General features: G+C 44.3%; 1 protein-coding gene across 1 annotated transcript in view; it reads right to left on the bottom strand.

The window, feature by feature from the left end:
• The window catches only part of LOC126183435 (ras GTPase-activating protein raskol), a 403,727-nt gene that overhangs the window by 30,711 nt on the left and 353,029 nt on the right, over positions 1-19,987 (bottom strand). The window contains exon 4 of the mRNA XM_049925423.1: positions 6,832-6,926. Coding sequence (XP_049781380.1) covers positions 6,832-6,926 — 95 coding nt within the window. The remainder of the gene's footprint in view (positions 1-6,831; positions 6,927-19,987) is intronic.

Below are 19,987 nucleotides of genomic sequence, written 5' to 3'. Positions count from 1 at the left end.
GTGTATTTATGGATCGACGACACAAAACGTCCTTCCAAACGGGCACAGAATTTTCTGACGTTTCTTTGTATCTTCGTCCTTGATGGTTGGGCGAATGACAACTTTTTTGAAGACAGAAATATTTTTCGATTATTTATTCCTGTTCTCTTTTTTGCGGCACTGAACTTTCAAAACGTAGTACAACCGATGACATGATACGCATCATTTCATGATGTCCCACATCTATTTGAAGAATTTTACTAGCACTTGCCACGATAAAGGACCTTCCCAGCAAAATGCCCTCAACCTGCTATTAGTTAAACTCTGCAAAATGTATTCAACCGTAGAACTCTAGTAGCAGTGCTTGTAGCAATCAATTTTCCATCTCACCACGTGTATAACTCGTAATGCACTGTATACCTATATGCCATAAAATCGAATTTGTTCCACAATTATGGCACACGGATTTCTGGACAAAAATGAGTCTTCTTTTTCCTGGTCATTATACTATTATCCCATACCTTTAAGAGGCCAGTATGATAATTTTTGGATTGGCAATGTTAGTGGTAGAGGGATGCCCCACCTGTCTGCATCTAGTGTTAACAATGAGAAAGTGTGCTAATGTTACCTAAATGTTTGCGGATCGTGTAACTGAGGCAGCACTTTCGGACCAGCACAGTATTCACCTTGTCGGATGTGAGAAACCGCCTAAAAACACATCGAGGCTGACTGGCACACTGGCTCTTGTCGTTAACCCGCGGGGCGCATTCGATTCGAGGCCAGAGCCCTTTGCCGAATCCCTGAAGTGGCGGCTTTCTGGACAGAAACAGGGAACTGCCAGAATACGTCCGTCAATTCGCTGAAACGGCCAAAGTGAAATATCTCTCATTCAACAATATCAGTTCAGTACAGTATTTCTCAAGTTTTGAAAATCAGTTTCTTCGAGAAATCATACCTACATCGCAGACTCCTAAATACAGCCCAGTCTTTAAAGCATCGTAGTAAACCTAACAAATCATTTTGAAAATTAGGCTATTATGGTTGCGAGAGCATTTCCTCAGTGCCAGATAAGTTGGGTTAAACTAATTTCATTTGTGTCATTGGAACAGCTAGTTTAAATAATTAAAGTGTTGTGCCATCCATGATATATAACTGTTGCAAAGCTCTAAAAACTCACGTTCTTTTGCTTCCGTTTGATTCTGAGCAGGTTACGAACATTACAGTTTTGCCACTAGAAATAAATAGCTTAGCAGGAGGATACTATCTACTTGAAAGGGTAAAGTTAAATAGTCACAGACGTAAGTTCAACATTATATCGACCGGTCATTTCGGAATATGTCTACCCCCGCCCTCCCACTTAACGATTTGGCGAGCTGTGTTCATTTGAATAATCAAAGAAATGGCTGGGTGATTCTGAACGAGTCACTAGCCGTTCCTAAATTTAGATAACAGCATACAATTCATGAGGGGCATACAAATGAGTGTTGTGACGAAAGCGCGCAGCTGGAACTAGCGATAACCGTTATGCGATAGTAGGTTATGAAGCCTCAACTCTGCTCATGACATCAGGGTGTTTTTTCAGCGATCCAGTAGGACAAAAGCGCAAATGCTGAACAGACTGAGCCTCTGATACGAAAAACGCATATGAGAAAGCATAATATTTTTCACAGGATGTCGCCCAGGAAAGTCGAATAAAATATTACGACGATGAGAAAAAAATATAGGTCTTTAAGGAAAATGACGCTCGTGACTGAATGCTTGGTCACATAAGAAATTTCATCTGACCAAGGCTGCCGCATGATACTGCTATTACAAAAAGTCTTAAAAGGCGGACAATAAAAGATAAATGAATGTTTCCAAAGAACGTTTTTGAAAGCTTTCTGCACAAGCTCTCACGTTAACTTCGTAGAAAAACATCGTGTTATCAATTTCGGAAGTTGTTAGGTACGCCGGCCACTGTGACCAGCGGTTCTAGGCGCTTCAGTTTGGAACCGCGCGACCGCTACGGTCGCACGTTCGAATCCTGCCTCGGGCATGGATGTGTGTGATGTCCTTAGGTTCGTTAGGTTTAAGTAGTTGTAAGTTCTAGGGGACTGATGACCTCAGAAGTTAAGTCCCATAGTGCTCAGAGACATTTGAACCATTTGTCGTTAGGTACAACACCAACCACAGATGTCGTGAATAATAAGGAGTTGATAAGTAGGTCAGTTTTTTATAAAGTTCTAATTACGGGACAACTCTTCTTTTAGAAACAAAGTTTATATTGAATAAAGCCGTACCATATAAATAAAATATGGTATTCGACCCCTGTTCTTTTCGTAGTCATCTTACTTAAGAGTTGGACTATTTAACTGCAGCTTCACATTAAATATATATTTCTGTCACGAAATATACTGAAAGTAATGTATCAAAGATCAAAGTGAATAATAAAATCTATAAATACAACACTAAGAAAAAACTTCATTGCTCTTCTTTAATACTGAATTTGGGCCATATAGTTGCGAATTATGCTGTAAAATTTTTCCATTGCCTACCCAGTGATGTAAACTGCCTGATAGAGAGTAAAGTCAGGTTTAAAACTAAACTGAATATGCTCCTTGTTGACAACTCCTTGTAATCCATTAACACACAGCAATTTATAACCTTTTAGTATCTGTAGGGGAAAAGACCGCAACCAAATTTATTTTCCATTTTTGCAGGCTTATATATTCGATCGTGAATGAAAAGGTTGGGCTTGCATGAAAAAAAGATTCATATATCAAAAGCCTGTAAGCTGACTCGTTCCACATCGTAACCGTATTTCGAGTAAACAAAATCAGTTAGTAAAGTAACTCCATACATGAGCTAACAAGAGAGAAAGCAATTTTGCGGACTTCTTGCACTAGGTGACCTTGAAGTACTTCCTCGTTATCATTCACAACACATCATCGAAATACTAAGCCCTAGTTTGTCATAAGTAAAGAAAACGTGTTCGAGTTTGTATTATAGAAATACTTGGTACTGCTATTCCTATTCGCCAACGACAAAATCTAGCTGACTAAAACGCTTACAGGCAGTATATCACCTGCTGGAATTCAGACGCTACTACAACAAAGCTTTCGTGTGGGTGAATTTCCGAACAACATTGAACACTGCACTAGAGGATTATACAGACTGGAACTAAATGTGAGTTTATTTTTGCGAAAGTATACTAGTACATTATCATCACTCCATGACTAGCGCTCCGAGGCTTCCGCATCTGGAACCTTCTTTAAGAGAGCTACAGTGTCCCATCTTATTCTGTAGGAAGGAAATGTTTCCAGTATCTGCTGGCAGGTGGTGAACTAGATGTTATTTTTTTGTTCCTAAGGCGAGTACGTGTGCCGGAAACGGTGCAACGGGAGGCGCTGAAACCCAACAAAGAAGCTTACCAGCCTGCCGAGGTTTCAAATCTCCTGAGCGCCGCCGGATTCGTTTCAGCTCTTCACTTACTGCCAACCTACGAAAGGCGGAGACGTCGCCTCCAGTTATGGCTTTCACTAAGGCTCATTTCATGATATAACCTGCTACACTGTGAGACAGTTTATTCTAGTCGCGTCGCAAGTTGTCCTAACTTGCATTTAGTTCGCTATTTCTTCCTACAACTCTTTTCACTTGATTTCAATAATGAATCTAACTCGTTTACTGGAAGCTACAGCTTTCATTTTGTAATATAGAATAGCGCCTCGAATGAGTAATTACAATTTATTACTTCGTACACGATCGCGATGTGGACAGAAGAGAAACAATTGGACTGGTCAGTAATGACAGAGTTCGGAACTTTCGAGGCGAGCGAAATACTGAATTTCGGAACATTACAAAAAAAATTATTCTTCGCTTTTAATTTACGTATTTTCCTGGTCTCTTGGGCGAAACCCGAAATTTTTTTACGTCTGTGAAGATGATTGCCTGGATCACAGAAATGTCTGTTTCACCATTTAAGAACGTGAGTCACGTCGGTACACACTACTCATGTCGTACAGGATGGAGGTGCACTGGAGAAGCAGAAGAAAAGGACTATGTATTACAAGAGGACGACCTCAGACACTCCATCTAGTATTGAAATATGTTTGAAGTTCAGAAGCTCAAAAATGCGTCACTGGGTGAAACGTCAACGAAGACATGCAAACGGTAGTTTCTAGGCGCCGCATCACTCGACTTTATTCTTCGTCCAACAGCGATAACTGCGGCGTGCGAGGTCAAAAAATATAGAACACGATTAAGGACATAAGCTCTGGATATAATCTCTCTACAGAAAAAAATTCAGCTACTTCTGCAAACTTCTGCACAACATCCCATCAACGGCAAAAATGAAGCTGACTGTAAATCCGCAGCTCGTACGGACACAGACTGACTGCCACAACGACGACTTGTTACTACACATTAGACATATAGGTTCATAGCACAACCAAAAGCTACGTTGGTCATACAGGACAAAGAGAGAGGCGAAAAAAAGAAAAAAAAATCTGCAGTCTGGCCACCTTGCTGCTAGTATACAGACACGCAGAGGGAACTTCAACCAAGGAACGGAATCCGTTCACTCAAACTGCTCCCAGGTAGAATAAGGCTCTAATTGAAACTATATATTTCCTTTAATGCCCTCTGGGATTTACAAGGTGTTTCACGTGACGTGAATGTTTAATATTTCACTTAAGGTTCAAGATATAGGTGAAACGGGTTTCAATAATTACGCATAGGGATTACTTTTTTGTATTGTTACTACACTTACGTACGAGGGCGTGCTGAAAAGTAATGTCTCCCAGTTTTTCAGGTGAAAACTCTCAAAGCTTTTAAATATAACAAACTTTATTAACATTCTACATCTTTATTTTTCATATCTATATATTAATTTCTCAACATAGTCGCCCAGACGACGAACACATTTCTCCCAACGAGACACAAGTTTGTCGATAACGTCACTGTAGAATGTCTGACACTGTTGACGGAGACACAACCTCACCTCTGCCTGTACCGCTTCATCAGTATCAAAGTGAAGTTCTCTAAGGTGTCCTTTAAGTTTTGGAAACAGGTGAAAATCGGATGGGGGCCAAGTCGGGACTGTATGGAGGGTGATTGATGACGGTGATTGTTACAGATGTCACTGTGCTCGTGTGTGACACGGTCATGCTGAAGGAGATGGTGCTCCATATGTGGACGAACTCTTCGAATTCAAAACTCGATTACAGATAGCTGTTCCCCAAATACTGACATAGCTACGTTACACACCGCCATGTTACACGCTACAATTTGGAACCGTCTAGTGGCAGAGGGTCACAAATATGTAGCCACGAAGAATGTCAATAACGTTTGTTTTATTTAAAAAGCTTTGAGAGTTTTCTCATAAGAAGTTCGGTGGTATTACTTTTCAGCACGCTCTTGTATTTGATCTACTGTTTAACTGAAACACATAACGAGTTTTTATAAATGGGACGACGTCCTTTCTGTAAGGGCACCCGAATGGATTAAAGATCCCGTCAAGGACGAACCCACTGAAGATCAGCTCGGATTTAAACATTTAGACAGGGATATGGAACGTGTCCTTTCAGAGCAACCGTCCCGGCATTTTCACTGAGCGATTTACGGAGATCACGCAGAACCTAAATCTGGATGGGTGCTATTCTCCTGAACGAGGGTGCAGCGCAACAGCACTACAGCTCGCTAAGTAAGGACATTGAAGATTTTTTAAAACGCAAGGATAGTAATGTAAGACCTGTCAGTGGGTGTAGTGAAATTTTTCGCGGAGAGGCGGAAATTGTGCTAAATGTGAAGACATAGAATAGCGTAGTTTAACCTCAATTGATATCTAACCACAAAAACCAAATCAAATGGCTCTCAGCACTATGGGACTTAACATCTGAGGTCATCAGTCTCCTAGAACTTAGAACTACTTAAACCTAACTAACCTAGGGACATCACACACATCCATGCCCAATTCAGGATTCGAACCTGCGACCGTAGCAGTCGCGCGGTTCCGGACTGAAGCGCCTAGAACCGCTCGGCCACCGCGGCCGGCTTCGCTTCACACAAATGAGGCTTTTTGGAACACCAAAATAGCAAATTTTATTTATTCACGACTCCTTTCACGTGGAAGTGTACTTCATTTGTGAACCAGACGCAGCCAACATAAAATCATTCATTATCATTCATTGGGAGAATCTGGTTCACAAAGGCAGCCCTCTGTCCCAAAGCTGGCGGCTTTGGGTTTTGAATGTAAACGGGTGTTGACTGTGTCTCAGTATTTTCTGCGTGCTGGAACGCATCAAATCAGTCTGTGCTGCAGTTCTTCCGGCGGATTTCCTTGGAATTCGCTGAATAATTCCAGAAACCGTGGCGACATTTTGAGGAGAAACTACGTTTTGTCTGGGGCCAACGTTAGCCGCTAAGCATTTCCCACGCTGCCCGTCCGTTGGAATTTGGCGAAGAGCTTGCGAACGGTTTTCTCATCGGCTCCTTTCGGAAAATTAAATCCTGTTCGAAAACTGCACTTTATTGCCTAGGACTGCGTTCCAACCTGTGGCACTTTAGTACCAGGAAACCACGTTGTTCCATGAAATACATTTTTTCAACCTCTTTCCTCGGTACGCTAATTCCTTTCACGTTTCAAAGATGGAACTGATCCCTTTGAGCTGCGGCGAACTATTTATAGGCACTACGTATTGTGAATTATAGCGCTGTCCGTTAGCAGCGTTTCGAACTATTTGGAAACTACTGTAAAATATTTCGAAAACTAAAATCGATAGAGTTCAACAAATGACATGTTTATTGTAAAAGCTGTACGAATTTTAATTTTGAAATGAGCGACTCCTTCGCTGGAGATGCTGTATGAGTACTCACCACAAGCCTAGATGGCGTTAGCTCCAAGCCCCGGCTGTTGAGAACGGGGGTAGCCGGAGCGCTGCCCCGCCGACAAGCCTTCTCGTATGAAGAGTCTGCAAAACGAAACATCCATGCAGTAACACCTACCAACATGAAAAACCACATAAAATTACTATATTGGGTATTCACGATAAGATTTGCTATAGTCGAAGTTAAAATGCTGCGTAGAACGAATGGGACACTTCACAGGGTCAGCGTCTTCGCAAGCGACGGAAGGTGGTGGTGGTGACGCCTTATACTTAGGAAGCGGGAGAACTGCTGAGCTCGTCCAGTACACACAAAGTGCGCAATCTGGTACAGCGCACGTTGACTTGTATGCACGTGCAAACAGATAGGAACGCAGGAAGTATTGGTGGATTCTTTATCTTTAGGTTAGTCAAATCATCACGACCACAACGTGCTAAAATTACTGAGTTGCTTCATTCACTCGACAGACTCGAAACAATAAGAGGCACATCAGCTTTGTAATTACAACCGTACCCCTACATTTTAATGCCATCCACGCGCGCTGATTACTTTACCATTAATCTTTCTGAAGTTTTATTCCTCAGATCTGAACAATAAATATTTACGAACATTTACAGTATCAGGCATTGCACACCCAGTGCAAAACGTAACAGAACAAAATAGCTGCTCCTAGTTGTATTAGGACAGCTGAGGTTGAGAATTTTCATTACTCTCGCTTACCCAATGCAGTAAGATCACCTATAACATTTTCCCGCTCCATTTTTACTAGGATCGAATGAGGTATTGCAGAGATTAAGAATATGGGTTCGTATCCCCCTTTCAGTCATCCAGATTTCTTTTTCCTGTATTTTGTGTGAATCGGTAAGCTAATGCCCGCACGAGTGCTTGGTCCATCCTTAAGTAAGAAGCCTTCTCTTTGCAATGACATATACTGCCACGGTGTTAACTCCCTAATCTTCCTATGCAATTCTACACTGATTTAATGCATTGTAACACAGTGCTTAAAAAGCAATCGGGTGCCATATTTTTCAATAGCATGGTATGTGAACGAATTCCATGTTACGAACTGGAGCCATAAAAAATGTTGTAAATTTCCTAATAACCTTGTGCACTGAACACGAGGCAGATTTTTAATTTCACAGATAATTCGATTTCAGTTAACAATTTTCAACTAGGATTTAGAAAATATCTTCATTCTGCCAACACAACTTAATCGTAAGGCGGCAACTTCAAGCACGGAAACAGGAAAGAGGCTTAATCCCGTCGACATCGAGGTCCTTAGAGATAGGACAAGTAACATAAATGAAGGACATGATGGAAGCGCGCATTTTTTTGTTGGCACAGCACGGAGTATGAGCAAGTGATTTTGCTACACGGTGAGACATGTCTGTGAATGAACATGTAAGCCGAAGGCATTCATCACCGGCTGTGCCACAATGCAACCTTACCGTTTCACGTGGGCAGAACATTTATTAACTTGTTCTTACATCGCAAAACGTAGCCAGCCGTGGGAGCGAAGATTACCACGCCTACTTGTGATTCTTCAAACCTGTTTGGTCAAACATTGTTGTGATTCCTGTTTTACATCTCTGAGTAATGAAAACATGCCGCTGCTTAGAAACGGAATACGATTCGGCGCGGTTTTCTGCCGGCTTCAGTTTCCTTATTTTGAAACAGTAACAATGCAACAAATGTTTGATAGACGCATAGTGCACTGTTTTCTATATTTGGGAATCGCATCAGACTCATACCCCAGATCAAAAATGGTTCAAATGGCTCTGAGCGCTATGGGACTTAACATTTGTGGTCATCAGTCCCCTAGAACTTAGAACTACTTAAACCTAACTAACCTAAGGACATCACACGCATCCATGCCCGAGGCAGGATTCGAACCTGCAACCGTAGCGGTCATACGGTTCCAGACTGAAGCGCCTAGAACCGCACGGCCACACCGGCCGGCTACCCCAGATCAAGCGACATATTCAACACATACTGGAAACAGCAACAACAACCATCGGATTACTGAAGTTACTAAAAGAATTCGTACACAGTCGTATGCCAAGTACGTCCTAACATTTCACGTTATTTTCTGAGTATGAGTCCAAAAAGTACGGGATATTCGAATGTAACTGAAAAGTTAAAACAGTGTGTCGGACCGAGATGAGGTATTGGTTACGAGTTACACGTACTTTGGACACTATGAAGCTAAGTACAGAAACTCTTGCCGGTCTGTTTCGAAGTGTGTGTGTGTGTGTGTGTGTGTGTGTGTGTGTGTTTCATAGAGCCAGTCTCCTGTGATGATTATGAAGTTTGCCTATGGATCGTTTTTCGTCACGCATTGATAAGGATTACTGATGTGCCAGAAACTCTGAAGAATAGCTCGCAGGCGTCCCTTAAGATGTAGATCACCAACGAAAATAGTCACGATTTCTCCGAATGAACTGTTAGAGGAAGGTAGTGCAGTCGTTAAGTCGCCGAACTCTGATTAGGGGGGAGGCGGGGGTGGAACTGTTTGAAATGCACGCGCGCTCATTCGGATTATTGAGGTGTCCCTGAAGCGCTTCAAGCTCGACGCCGGAATCTTACTATAAATACGCCACAGGATTTCTTTCCTCCTACGCTTTTCAGCACAGCACGCGTTCCACTACTCTAATGACTTCGACGAATAGTCCTTCTTTACGACAAGCGATGGTGATAGCTGCACCAGAAACAGACCTTAGGAGCAGAGTGGTGCGGCAAGCCGTGGTAGAGGTGTGTCGCGCGCAGCGACCGCAGGCAGACTGGCGCAACGGGGTCGGCCGAGGAAAGCACGGCCACCGTTTCTCCGTGCTCTCTATCGGGATCCTGCTCTATTTGGCAGCCGACACTCCGCATCTCCGTAGATCCCTGCTCGCTACGAATATACGAGCGGACCGTAATGCGCTACATAAAACATTTCTCGCCCTGCTGCCGAAAGACTGCGTTTATAGCCCCGTGTATTTCGTACAATGTTTTTTCCAGTGAGTTCAGTTCAAATCTTAAGAATGCTGGATCATCAATTACTCGACTCAAAACGTCATTCGGACTTGTTTCGATGAGCAGATAGGAGGAATATAATACGTGGGAGCCACAAGGTCCCAAATCCGGTGAACGAGGGAATGTTCCTTCAGTTCATTTTTCCGGGAGACGTACGTCTTCCTAGATTTCCGAAAGGCGTTTGGCACTCAACCACATCAGTAGACGATCGTACGGACCGTAACATGTCGGTTTAGCCCATACGAAATTATAAAAGAGATGCTCGGAGAACTCGAATGGAAATCTTTGGAAAGTAATTTAGTAACTTTTACTCGAAGACTACAGTGTGGCCGTTAGGCTGCCAACCACATATATCTCGCGCAAGGACAGCGAGAATAAATACGAGAGATAGGGGACGTACAGATCGATAGTGGTTTTCCCTCGCTGTATACGAGAATGGAACAGGGAGGAAAATCTACATTACTGGTACGATGTACCGTCCTCCACGCACTGTGCATTAGTAGCTATATACACGATGTTTTCACCAGTTATTGTGTTACACATCATTTAAAAAAATGGCTCTGAGCACTATGGGACTTAACTACTGGGGTCATCAGCCCCCTAGAACTTAGAACTACTTAAACCTAACTAACCTAAGGATATCACACACATCCATGCCCGAGGCAGGATTCGAACCTGCGACCGTAGCGGTCACGCGGTTCCAAACTGACGCGCCTAGAACCGCACGGCCACACCGGCCGGCACACATCATTAAGCAGACTCCCTTTCGTAGCCAAACGTTGGTCATAACCTCGCCGGCAGAAGAAATCTACTATGCCTGCTTCGGCTGGTGTTTCGATTTTGACTTAAAATCTCATCCGTCGTAAACCTTTTTTAAACTGGTGTTAACATGGCTGAGAAACTACTTCGAAATTGCTTTTGGCCAACATTCAACTAATGCGATGCCCGTCTTTCACAAGCTTCCTCGTAGTTTTCGCGGCGTGAGTATATATTTCACTCGAAGAATAATGTTTCGCCCACCTTTAATCGCTAGTCATCATATACCGTGTTGTCCACTTCGACGATGTTTTGATCTGTGAACGCATTTTTGGGATGTCCTTCACGTGCATCACTTCCAAAAGAAGTACGCCCACGTTCGAATCCAGTCGCCGATTTCTTAACTGCGAAAACGAAGCAGTAGACTATTCGTTAACGTCCACGAAATGTGGAGGTGTTTCCAATGGCTAAAAGAGGAGAGGCTGTACGAAACAGTAAATACTAAATAAGGAATGCGGTGCTAATCTGTCAGCCCTTTCACATTTCTTAATGGTTTCCTTCTTGCAACATGTACACGAGAAAGAGAAAAGCGAGAATTGTGATGGCGTGACTCCAGCTTCCGTGTGACAAGTGTGGTGGGAACTGGGGGCGGGGAAAGCGACGGTCACGATTTTTGGACGCAGATCTGGAGCGGCGACCTGAGGTCCCGTGATCTTTGTATCACGTTACATCGCTGCACTTTAACGCCAACAGGGCAGCTGACGTTATTCCCTTATAACGAACCGGATCCCGATAATTCTCTGATACCAGACAATGGCAATACACTCGAAAAAAAAAAAAAAAGAATATTTCCCCGCCCAGCCATTCCTTCTTCGCTTCGACTTTTCAATGTAATGAAATGGTCATTCCTCACACTGCCTGACACTATAACTGAAGCTGTGCAACATAATTGAAAAAAAGGGTCTTTAAGTCTTAAAAATATGCACCCATTATATTAAGGCGAAATTTCATCAAGACGAGACACCACCGGAGATGGCACGAATGAAACTCGCCCGCTTATCATGAAACAGGTTTTGTTCAAACCGAGTGACGGCAATACCGAAGGCACTTCCATCCCCAATTCAAATCGAGGTCACTTCGCAATGAAGGCATAGCCGAAGAGCTGAACAGTATTAACATAGAAGACACAGCAGCATTCAGGCCAAGGGAAATCAACGGATTTAAATGGCCAATTGTGGCGTTAGCATTTCGTCTTCCGGCTAAGCTGACGTTCGGGACATACAGTCACGAAATGTATCTGAAGGGCTCATATGGAAACAAATGTGGTTGAACGCACTTGAAAGTCATCTGGAGATCCCCAAACGTATACGGATTGAAGTACACAACATACGAGCTGTATGGATCGAAAATTAACTACAAACCGTTCGGAGCGAAACGTGAACCATAAATATTGTTCCGTGTCAGGAACTCTTAAGAAATTTGTTTGCCATATTGAGACTTGGACCAAATCTTTGTGAAGAACATAGATGAATGGCCAAATGGTTATAACAGTGAACATCGCTTCAGGAAGAACACGCCTCGAACTACGGCCTCGACCCACGATTCAGTATCTCATTAGTTTACCTACATTATAGTTACTTCGGCGAGGCTACGGCAGATTTGTCCTTCCCTTTGTCCCAATTCAGCTAGTGCTGCATCTATAATGCCTAAACTAACATTAACAATCCACACACGACGTGCTGATGCACTTGCCGCTTGTTCGAAAATTATTTGACCGTTGACTTATTTCCGACGGTATTTTTTACTGTTCGCCATGCAGTACATTACTTACCGAGAATGGCTGCGGAAATCTGTACCAGGTACTCTGTTCTAAAGCTGACGATGAAGGCTCGACTCCTCACAAGTCGAGGTTGAGCCATCTTACATAGTATCAGTAAAAACGTTTTTCTCTGGGTAATGCATCCTTAGAGATGATCACAGATTTAGAAATTGCCATACGACTACGGATGTTCAATCTGTGCAGACAAAGTTTGCAGAAGCTGGTGGTGCAAGATGCTCGGCCGTAAATGATATCTTGCCAGCCTGCATTCCAAAAATTTGCTTTCTTTGCAAATTAAAAGCATATCTCATTGTATGACGCGTAAGCCTGGTTGTGGCCACGAAGTACTGCAGGAGGGACGCATAGACCGTAGACATCTATATTGCACTGCGGGGCGTCGTCAGCTGATCGAGACCAGCAGAGTTGCGTACAGGGGATGGACTCGGCGTAGCGCTGCAGGTACGGGAATGCGGGCTTTAGGGGGAGCTGCCTTTACACAGGGGTGCCGTCAAGGTCACCCGGTCGGTTCAAGGTCACCCCCAACCAGCAAGGCCTCCACAAAGCTGTAGCTACTCATGTTCTCACGTCACAACCTTATCTTCAGGAACAAGTAGGACTGTTCCTATAATTTTTTCTCATTATCGAGGTGAGGTATTTAAACTCTAAAAAATAAAGTTTCGCCCTTTTATTAGCAAACTAATGGAAACACGATCAAATGAATAATACAATTAATAATAAAATTTCGAATCTAAAAGCAGCCAGAGAGATATGATTTAAGATGAAAAATTCTTGAAGAGACACAAAGTTGAAAAGTTTATTTTACCGTAAGTCGGTATTAAACAGCCTCTTAATCAAACGGAGACGTTTAAACAAATTATGGCATAAACATCGCGCATTTCGCCACGATCGTTGTAACTCTCGGAAAAACTGAAATTTTTATGGTTTGCTCGTTACTGCCGCGCTCTATACTCTAACTGAAGAACAGTAAATGTTAATACAATGTAAAGTATATTGCACAGTGAACTTTTTAGTATACATTCTTCGACACGAATAATGTCCTCCGAAGGAGCCCAGAGAATTAATTATTGCACACTTTACCGGTAGATTCGACATTGGAAGACATGCCAGTGATTATGTCATGACACCTAGCAGCTCAGAGTACAACAATACAGCTTGTTCTTTAGCAAGTTTGCACTATTACGATAGTACACAAGTCTGGCACTGTACGAGCTGATCCACCGTTGCAGCAGCTTTGGTGACAGAATAAGACTGCGAGGGAAGTTCCCGATCGATACAGGCGACTGCTGCCTGCATGAAGCTGGTTGGTCCATTCGACTGGACCTGCTTGCGCATGGTCACTGTAGGTTGTTAGAACCAGTGATACAGTCGGCTCTTCCGTACCCCCAGAACCGATTGAAGAATTGTTCGACAGACATCCTGAGAGTTGCGGGGACAGTTCAGCTGCACCACGTCACGAGATCGCATTCAAATCCAGCCTCTACAACGACGTTCCTTCATCGCCCATCATCGTTGGAATGGTGTTACGCAAGAAAGTCAAGGGAACTATACGTGTGTGCGATGGTTAAATATTGATCGCCATATCATCCCAAGATGATCTGTTCTAATGTGGAACGTAAATAATAACAATGACACTTCACCTCATCCGACTTAAAAGCGTATCGTCATTTTGAGACGATTCAACCACTTACTTCCTCTGTCGCTCGTCACCTCATTCTATGAGTTAGTTTTGTAGCAAGACAGCACCCGATCCTAACACTGCTGCCTAAAAGCCGTGAAAGCCAGCGCCCACTGGTTGAGCTAATCTGTCCACAAGGTGTTCCCTACAGAACGCTAATTCACTTTATACCATAGGTACACCGTTCTTTCGTCCCAAATTTCGTGCATTGTACAAGCGACTACGCGGAGAAAGCTCCGTTTTCCGTTTTTATGTCGGCTGAGGCGCAGCTGACCGGTTCCCGCAACGGCAGCAGGCAGCAGGCAAGCGGCAGACGCGCCGTATTTCCGGAAGCCGCCGAGCAGCGGCGACTGGTGCCGAGCGGCGCGACCGGTCCCGCTGTCCTACTGAGCCCTGACCTCACAGCCTCCCAGACATTCACCTTCGCGCCGACCACCGTCTCGTCGCATTTCCAGGTCATCACGTATAAAAACGCCGCCGTCTTCCTCGTACGAGCTCACACGCTACCGCTCATTCGGCCAGCAGCAAAGTGCGGAGATGGCTCGGCCCACGGTAAACGTTTTTTTCCAAATTTGCTAAAATAAACGTAAGATACGTAACAATGACGTATTCTAACAGGCTATTTTTGAAGGGTTACGCTAACCGCATTTCTCGACAGAAATGTTACATTAGCATCGTTAGCTTGACAAGACAATCAAATAATTGTATCATCGCTAAAAGACAATTCTGTTTCATATTGCTTTTATTTTGTCACGTTTCACCGGCTAAGTTATAAGCCCTCTTCTTGCCCAGTATCCAAAGAACAGGTTTCAATACGTAATCTGCGATAGACTTTTAACCTGCTCGTAGGCTGTCTGTTATCGAGCGCTCGTTGTAAGCAGCGTATACGCACAGTAAGGTTCAAAATGGCTCTGAGCACTAAGGGACTTAACTGCTGTGGTCATTAGTCCCCTAGAACTTAGAACTACTTAAACCTAACTAACCTAAGGACATCACACACATCCATGCCCGAGGCAGGATTCAAACCTGTGACCGTAGCGGTCACGCGGCTCCAGACCGTAGCGCCTAGAACCGCACGGCCACTCCGGCCGGCCGCACCGTAAGGTTTCAGGAAAATATGTCTTAACCACCGTGTAATGATCACAATAGCGGAATATACATCTCCTCACTTTTTAGACGGTAATGTATATGCAAAGTAGACAACTAAATACAAAGGACGCATACACACTTTCCAAACTGTACATACGATATAGGTCATCCACAAAACGAATCGTGGGAATTCTGCGGAGCGATTGCCATCCTACGTTCTGCTGAATTTGACTAGGTGTATACAGGGTGTTTCACAAATCCTGTTACGGGCTTCTAGGAGTTGTAGAAAGGACTTAATAAAGTTTTGATAAGGAACCCATGCCCAGAAATGTACGGTTTCGATCTAAAGTACACCACTTTCAAATCTCCCGCTTCACAGTACGCACACAGCGAAGACGTTGAGGTGTGACCTGTGTGCTCCACAGCATGGGCAATCTTTCGAATATTTGTCGTCAGGTTCTCTTCCACGTGACGAAGGACGTCCTCTTCTAAGGCGGGAGTGCGTCGCGTCCCCTAGACGCTTGTAACAAGAATTGCGTGAAACCCTGTGTAAGACAAGCAGTTACCCGTGAACTGTGTAAAAGCACTATCTGTCGCTTGTAGAGATGAGCGAATCGAGATGACCAGTGAAAACCTTAATAAGAACAATCGATCAGGTAGTGAACGTCCTCCTCCCGAATGTCAACGCGCGTATTCTGTTTGGCATAACTGTTTTATTTTCCAGTGCTTTCCCTACGGATAATTTCCCAACCAGGCCACAGTCTTTCTATTTCAGGAGCCTTGTCCAACAAGAATAGCACTCGACGTCGATGAGAGGTTCATCTCTCACTTACCGTGCCTAACCGGCTAACTGGAAGTCCGAAAATAATCTGAACGCAGCTGGACTTGGCTCAGCGTGTTGCTGGTGCGATCGGGGCAAACTCAAGAATCGCTCCAAATTTAAGCAATATCAGCACAGCGACAGCCGTACTCTATCGATACTTCAACGGTGCATTGCTGCGTATAAACAAACAACGCGAGTTAGCCGGGTTTGTGAATCACGCAGAAGAGCCAAGATCGGCCAGTTGAAAACAGTCTGATAACCACGTACGATTTCTTATACCCAGCAGACAATTCGAACATATCACAGAGCGGGTGTAAAAATTCACTCTAACCAACATCCATCCGGGTCTTCTTCTTTTGCCACTGCCTTTGTCCCGCATCGTGCGCAGTGGCGGCAGGGTAAGTACTGATTTGACATGATTAATTTTGAAGGGGTGGCCGGATACCCTTCCTGCCACCACCCCATACACCCCGGGACGGAATTAGTGTACCCCAGCTGTCTGCGTCCAGTGTAAATCGTGAAATAGTGCGAATGTGTGTCAAATGTCTCCGAGTCGTGTAACTGAGGCGAGACGTGGGGACAAGCCCAGTATTCACCTAGGGGGATGTGGAAAACCGTCTAAAACCACATCCAGGCTGGCCGGCACACCGGCTCTCGTCGTTAATCCGCCGAGCGGATTCGATACGAGTCCAGGAAGCAGCGCATTAGCGCTCTCGGCTAACCTGGCGGGTCCAACATCCATCTCGAATGATGGTGTTTGGCAAAAGGAAGTGTTCGCTTTCTCAAATTTAATACGCATAATTTTCAGTATCAAAAACGTACCAGTTAGTGTGACATTTTGTTAATGTGTCAGATACGTAATAGAAAAACCGAAGACTGAACATAGATTGATCGAAGATTTATATGACTTCCATCCGTGCGTTACTTCGAGTGTACCGAGCGTGGTGACGGAGTGGTTAGCACGATGGACTTGCATTCAGGAGGAAAGCGGTTCAAATCCCCGCCCAGCCATCCAGATTTAGGTTTTCCGTGATTTCCCTAAATCGCTTCATGCAAATGCCGGGATGGTTCCTTCGAAATGGGCAAGTCAGATTTCCTTCTCCATACTTTCGTAATCCTAGCGTGTGCTCCGTCTCTAATGACAGCGTTGTCGATGTGACGTTAAACTCAATTATTCCTTTTTATTCTTCCGAGAGTACGAGAACAATGCCAAGTCACACAGTTATTCAGAGATCTTGTTTCATTGAAGTTCCTGTCACCCCCTACCCCTGCATGGGTGACCCCACGGCAAGTTCATACGAACGAGAGGACGCACTACATCCATTATGATCGGACCTAATAAAGCCCTGTGTTGGTCAAACCAAGTTTTATATACATTACTGCTTCACTTCATACGATACTTACTCGGACATTGGTGAAGAAAAAAGTAGAAATAATTCTCCGGGTTTGAACGTGGCTGCTCCCGAGTGTTTCGGTAGCACGAGAATCAGAGGAAGCCAGCACGGTGGGCGCCGCTATCTCATTACGTAAGGAATTACTGCCCGTGCTATTCTGGCGGCTACCGAATGTCCCCAGCAGCATTAACAAGCCAAACGAAAGCTTTGTGCTTCATCGCTACGCGTCTTGTGTATTCACTGCACTCTAGCACGAGACAGCTACTCAGATATTTAAGTATTATCTGTGTTCGATGAAGAGCCTCAAAAGTATTGCGGTATTGTTGATGTAACCGCTCTACCGCCCCTCTACATGACCGCAAGGAAGTGCCATTAGCCTAGAACTGACTGGCTGAAATCCCGATGACGGAAAAAATTATTACCGCCAGAATCTGACTCGCCTAAAGGAGGTCTTAATCACTAAATTATGAGCCGTGAATCATTTCGCTGCGTTCTGTGGAGTGAAGGCATAGAAATCGCTGTTGCTGCCACCCCACGTCGAGGATACATTCATTAGAGACGGAGCGGAAGCTCGTATTGGGCAAGGATGGATCAGAAAATCAGCCGTCACTTTTTCAAAGCAACCACACAGTTGTTGCTCTTAAATCATTTAGAGAAACCAGACTAGATACAATCGCTATCACTACCAAATCCAGATCACCAGATTAACATGCCGACACCGTGAAGATAAGGGATCAAGCTACGCAAATATATACGGAGCTGTCACCCGCAGTTGCTCCATTGTTTCGGCAGATATTTCCAGCTTTGTTTTTGCAATGTATAACTAGAGCCAGCCCCAACAAATAATGCTAATCACATCCTTCATGCGACGCCCCGTGTTGACGGAAACCGTTTGATTTTTTTTCCCGTTGTAATGAAAATGAATTTTAAAGCGGAATTTTACGTGCAATATAGTGATCTCAAATCAGTCTAGTGGGATTTTCGTATTATCGATACGTATTAAATGGGTCAGTAAAATACAAAAAACAAGGAGTACTCCAGCACTGGTGCAGGGCGGAAGCACAAGTCAGCGCGCGCCAGGCCGCCGCTTCTTGTCACTGTTGGTTTTTCTTCACGTTTCACTGTCCCTGTTAATACGTATCAATGATGGCGTGGGTGAAGGGGAGAGGGTGGAAGTGGGCATATGTCTGAACATGCATCTTACATGGGCGTCAAATATTGAAATACTGTGAGCTGTACACGACACTGTGTGAGTGCAATAAATAAAAGATATCATTTTTGTAGCACTCACGTTTCAACGCGATACATTTCTTTTCCATAAGATGAGGCTAAATGTGCCAATTTTATGCAATGCAATGTATAATAACCCATAAAATGAATGTAGTTTGTCAAACTAAAACGCGAGTGTAGCACTCCGTGGCGTTGTTTGATATACAAATACAGTAAGGTGACAAAAGTCACGAGACACCTCCTAACAGTATGTCGGACCTCTTTTGCCTGCCGTAGTGCAGCACCTCGAAGTAGCATGGACTCAACAAGTCACTGCAAGTCCCCTGCTGAAATATTGAGCCACGCTGACTCTATAGCCGTCCATAATTACGAGTGTCGCCGGTGCGGGATTTTGAGCACGAATTGATCTCTCGATTACGTTCCATAAATGTTCGATGGGATTCGTGGAGGGCGATCTGGGTGGCCTACCCATTTGCTTGAACCGTCCAGAATGTTTTTCAAACCAATCGTGAACAATTGTGACCCGGTGACACAGCGCATTGTCATCCATAAAAATTCCATCGTTGTTTGGGAACATGACGTCCAGTAAACACACAATTATGGGCCAACCACCAGCTTACATAGAGCCTTGTTGACAACTTGGGTCCACGGTTTCGTGGGGTTTGCGCCACACTCGAACCCTACCGTCAGCTCTTACCAGCTGAAACTGGGACTCATCTAACCAGACCACGGTTTACCAGACGTCTGTGGTCCTACCGCTACGGTCACGGGCCCAGGAGAGACTCTGCAGGCGATGTCGTGCTGTTAGCAAAGGCACTCGCATCGGTCGTCTGGTGCCATAGCCCATTAACGCCAAATTTCACCTCACTGTCCTAACGCATAAGTTCGTCGTACGTCCCACATTGATTTCTCGCAGTGTTGCTCGTCTGTTAGCACTGACAACTGTACGCAAATGCCGTTGTTGTCGGTCGTTAAGTGAAAGCCGTCGGCCACTGCGTCGTCCGTAGTGAGAAGTAATACGTAAAGTGGTCTTCTTGGCACACTCTTGACAACGTGGATCGCAGAATATCGAATTCCGTAAAGATTTCCGAAATGGAATGTCCCTTGCCGCGTTCAAAGTCCGTTAATTCCCGTCGTGCGACCGTAATTACGTCGGGAACCTTTTCACACGAATCACCTGAGGACAAATAAGAGCTCCGCCAGTGCACTTCCCTTTTATACCTCGTTTACGCGATACTACTGCCACCTGTATATGTACACTCTTTGACATAAAACTCGACCGGCGGCCGGCCGCTTCAGAGGCTAAGTCTGCGCCGATCGCGACA

This window comes from Schistocerca cancellata, chromosome 4 (genome assembly GCF_023864275.1).
Source record: "Schistocerca cancellata isolate TAMUIC-IGC-003103 chromosome 4, iqSchCanc2.1, whole genome shotgun sequence".
Classification (NCBI taxonomy): Eukaryota; Metazoa; Arthropoda; class Insecta; order Orthoptera; family Acrididae; genus Schistocerca; species Schistocerca cancellata.
Note: the sequence above shows the minus strand (reverse complement) of the source record. Positions and strands in the feature narration are given on the sequence as shown.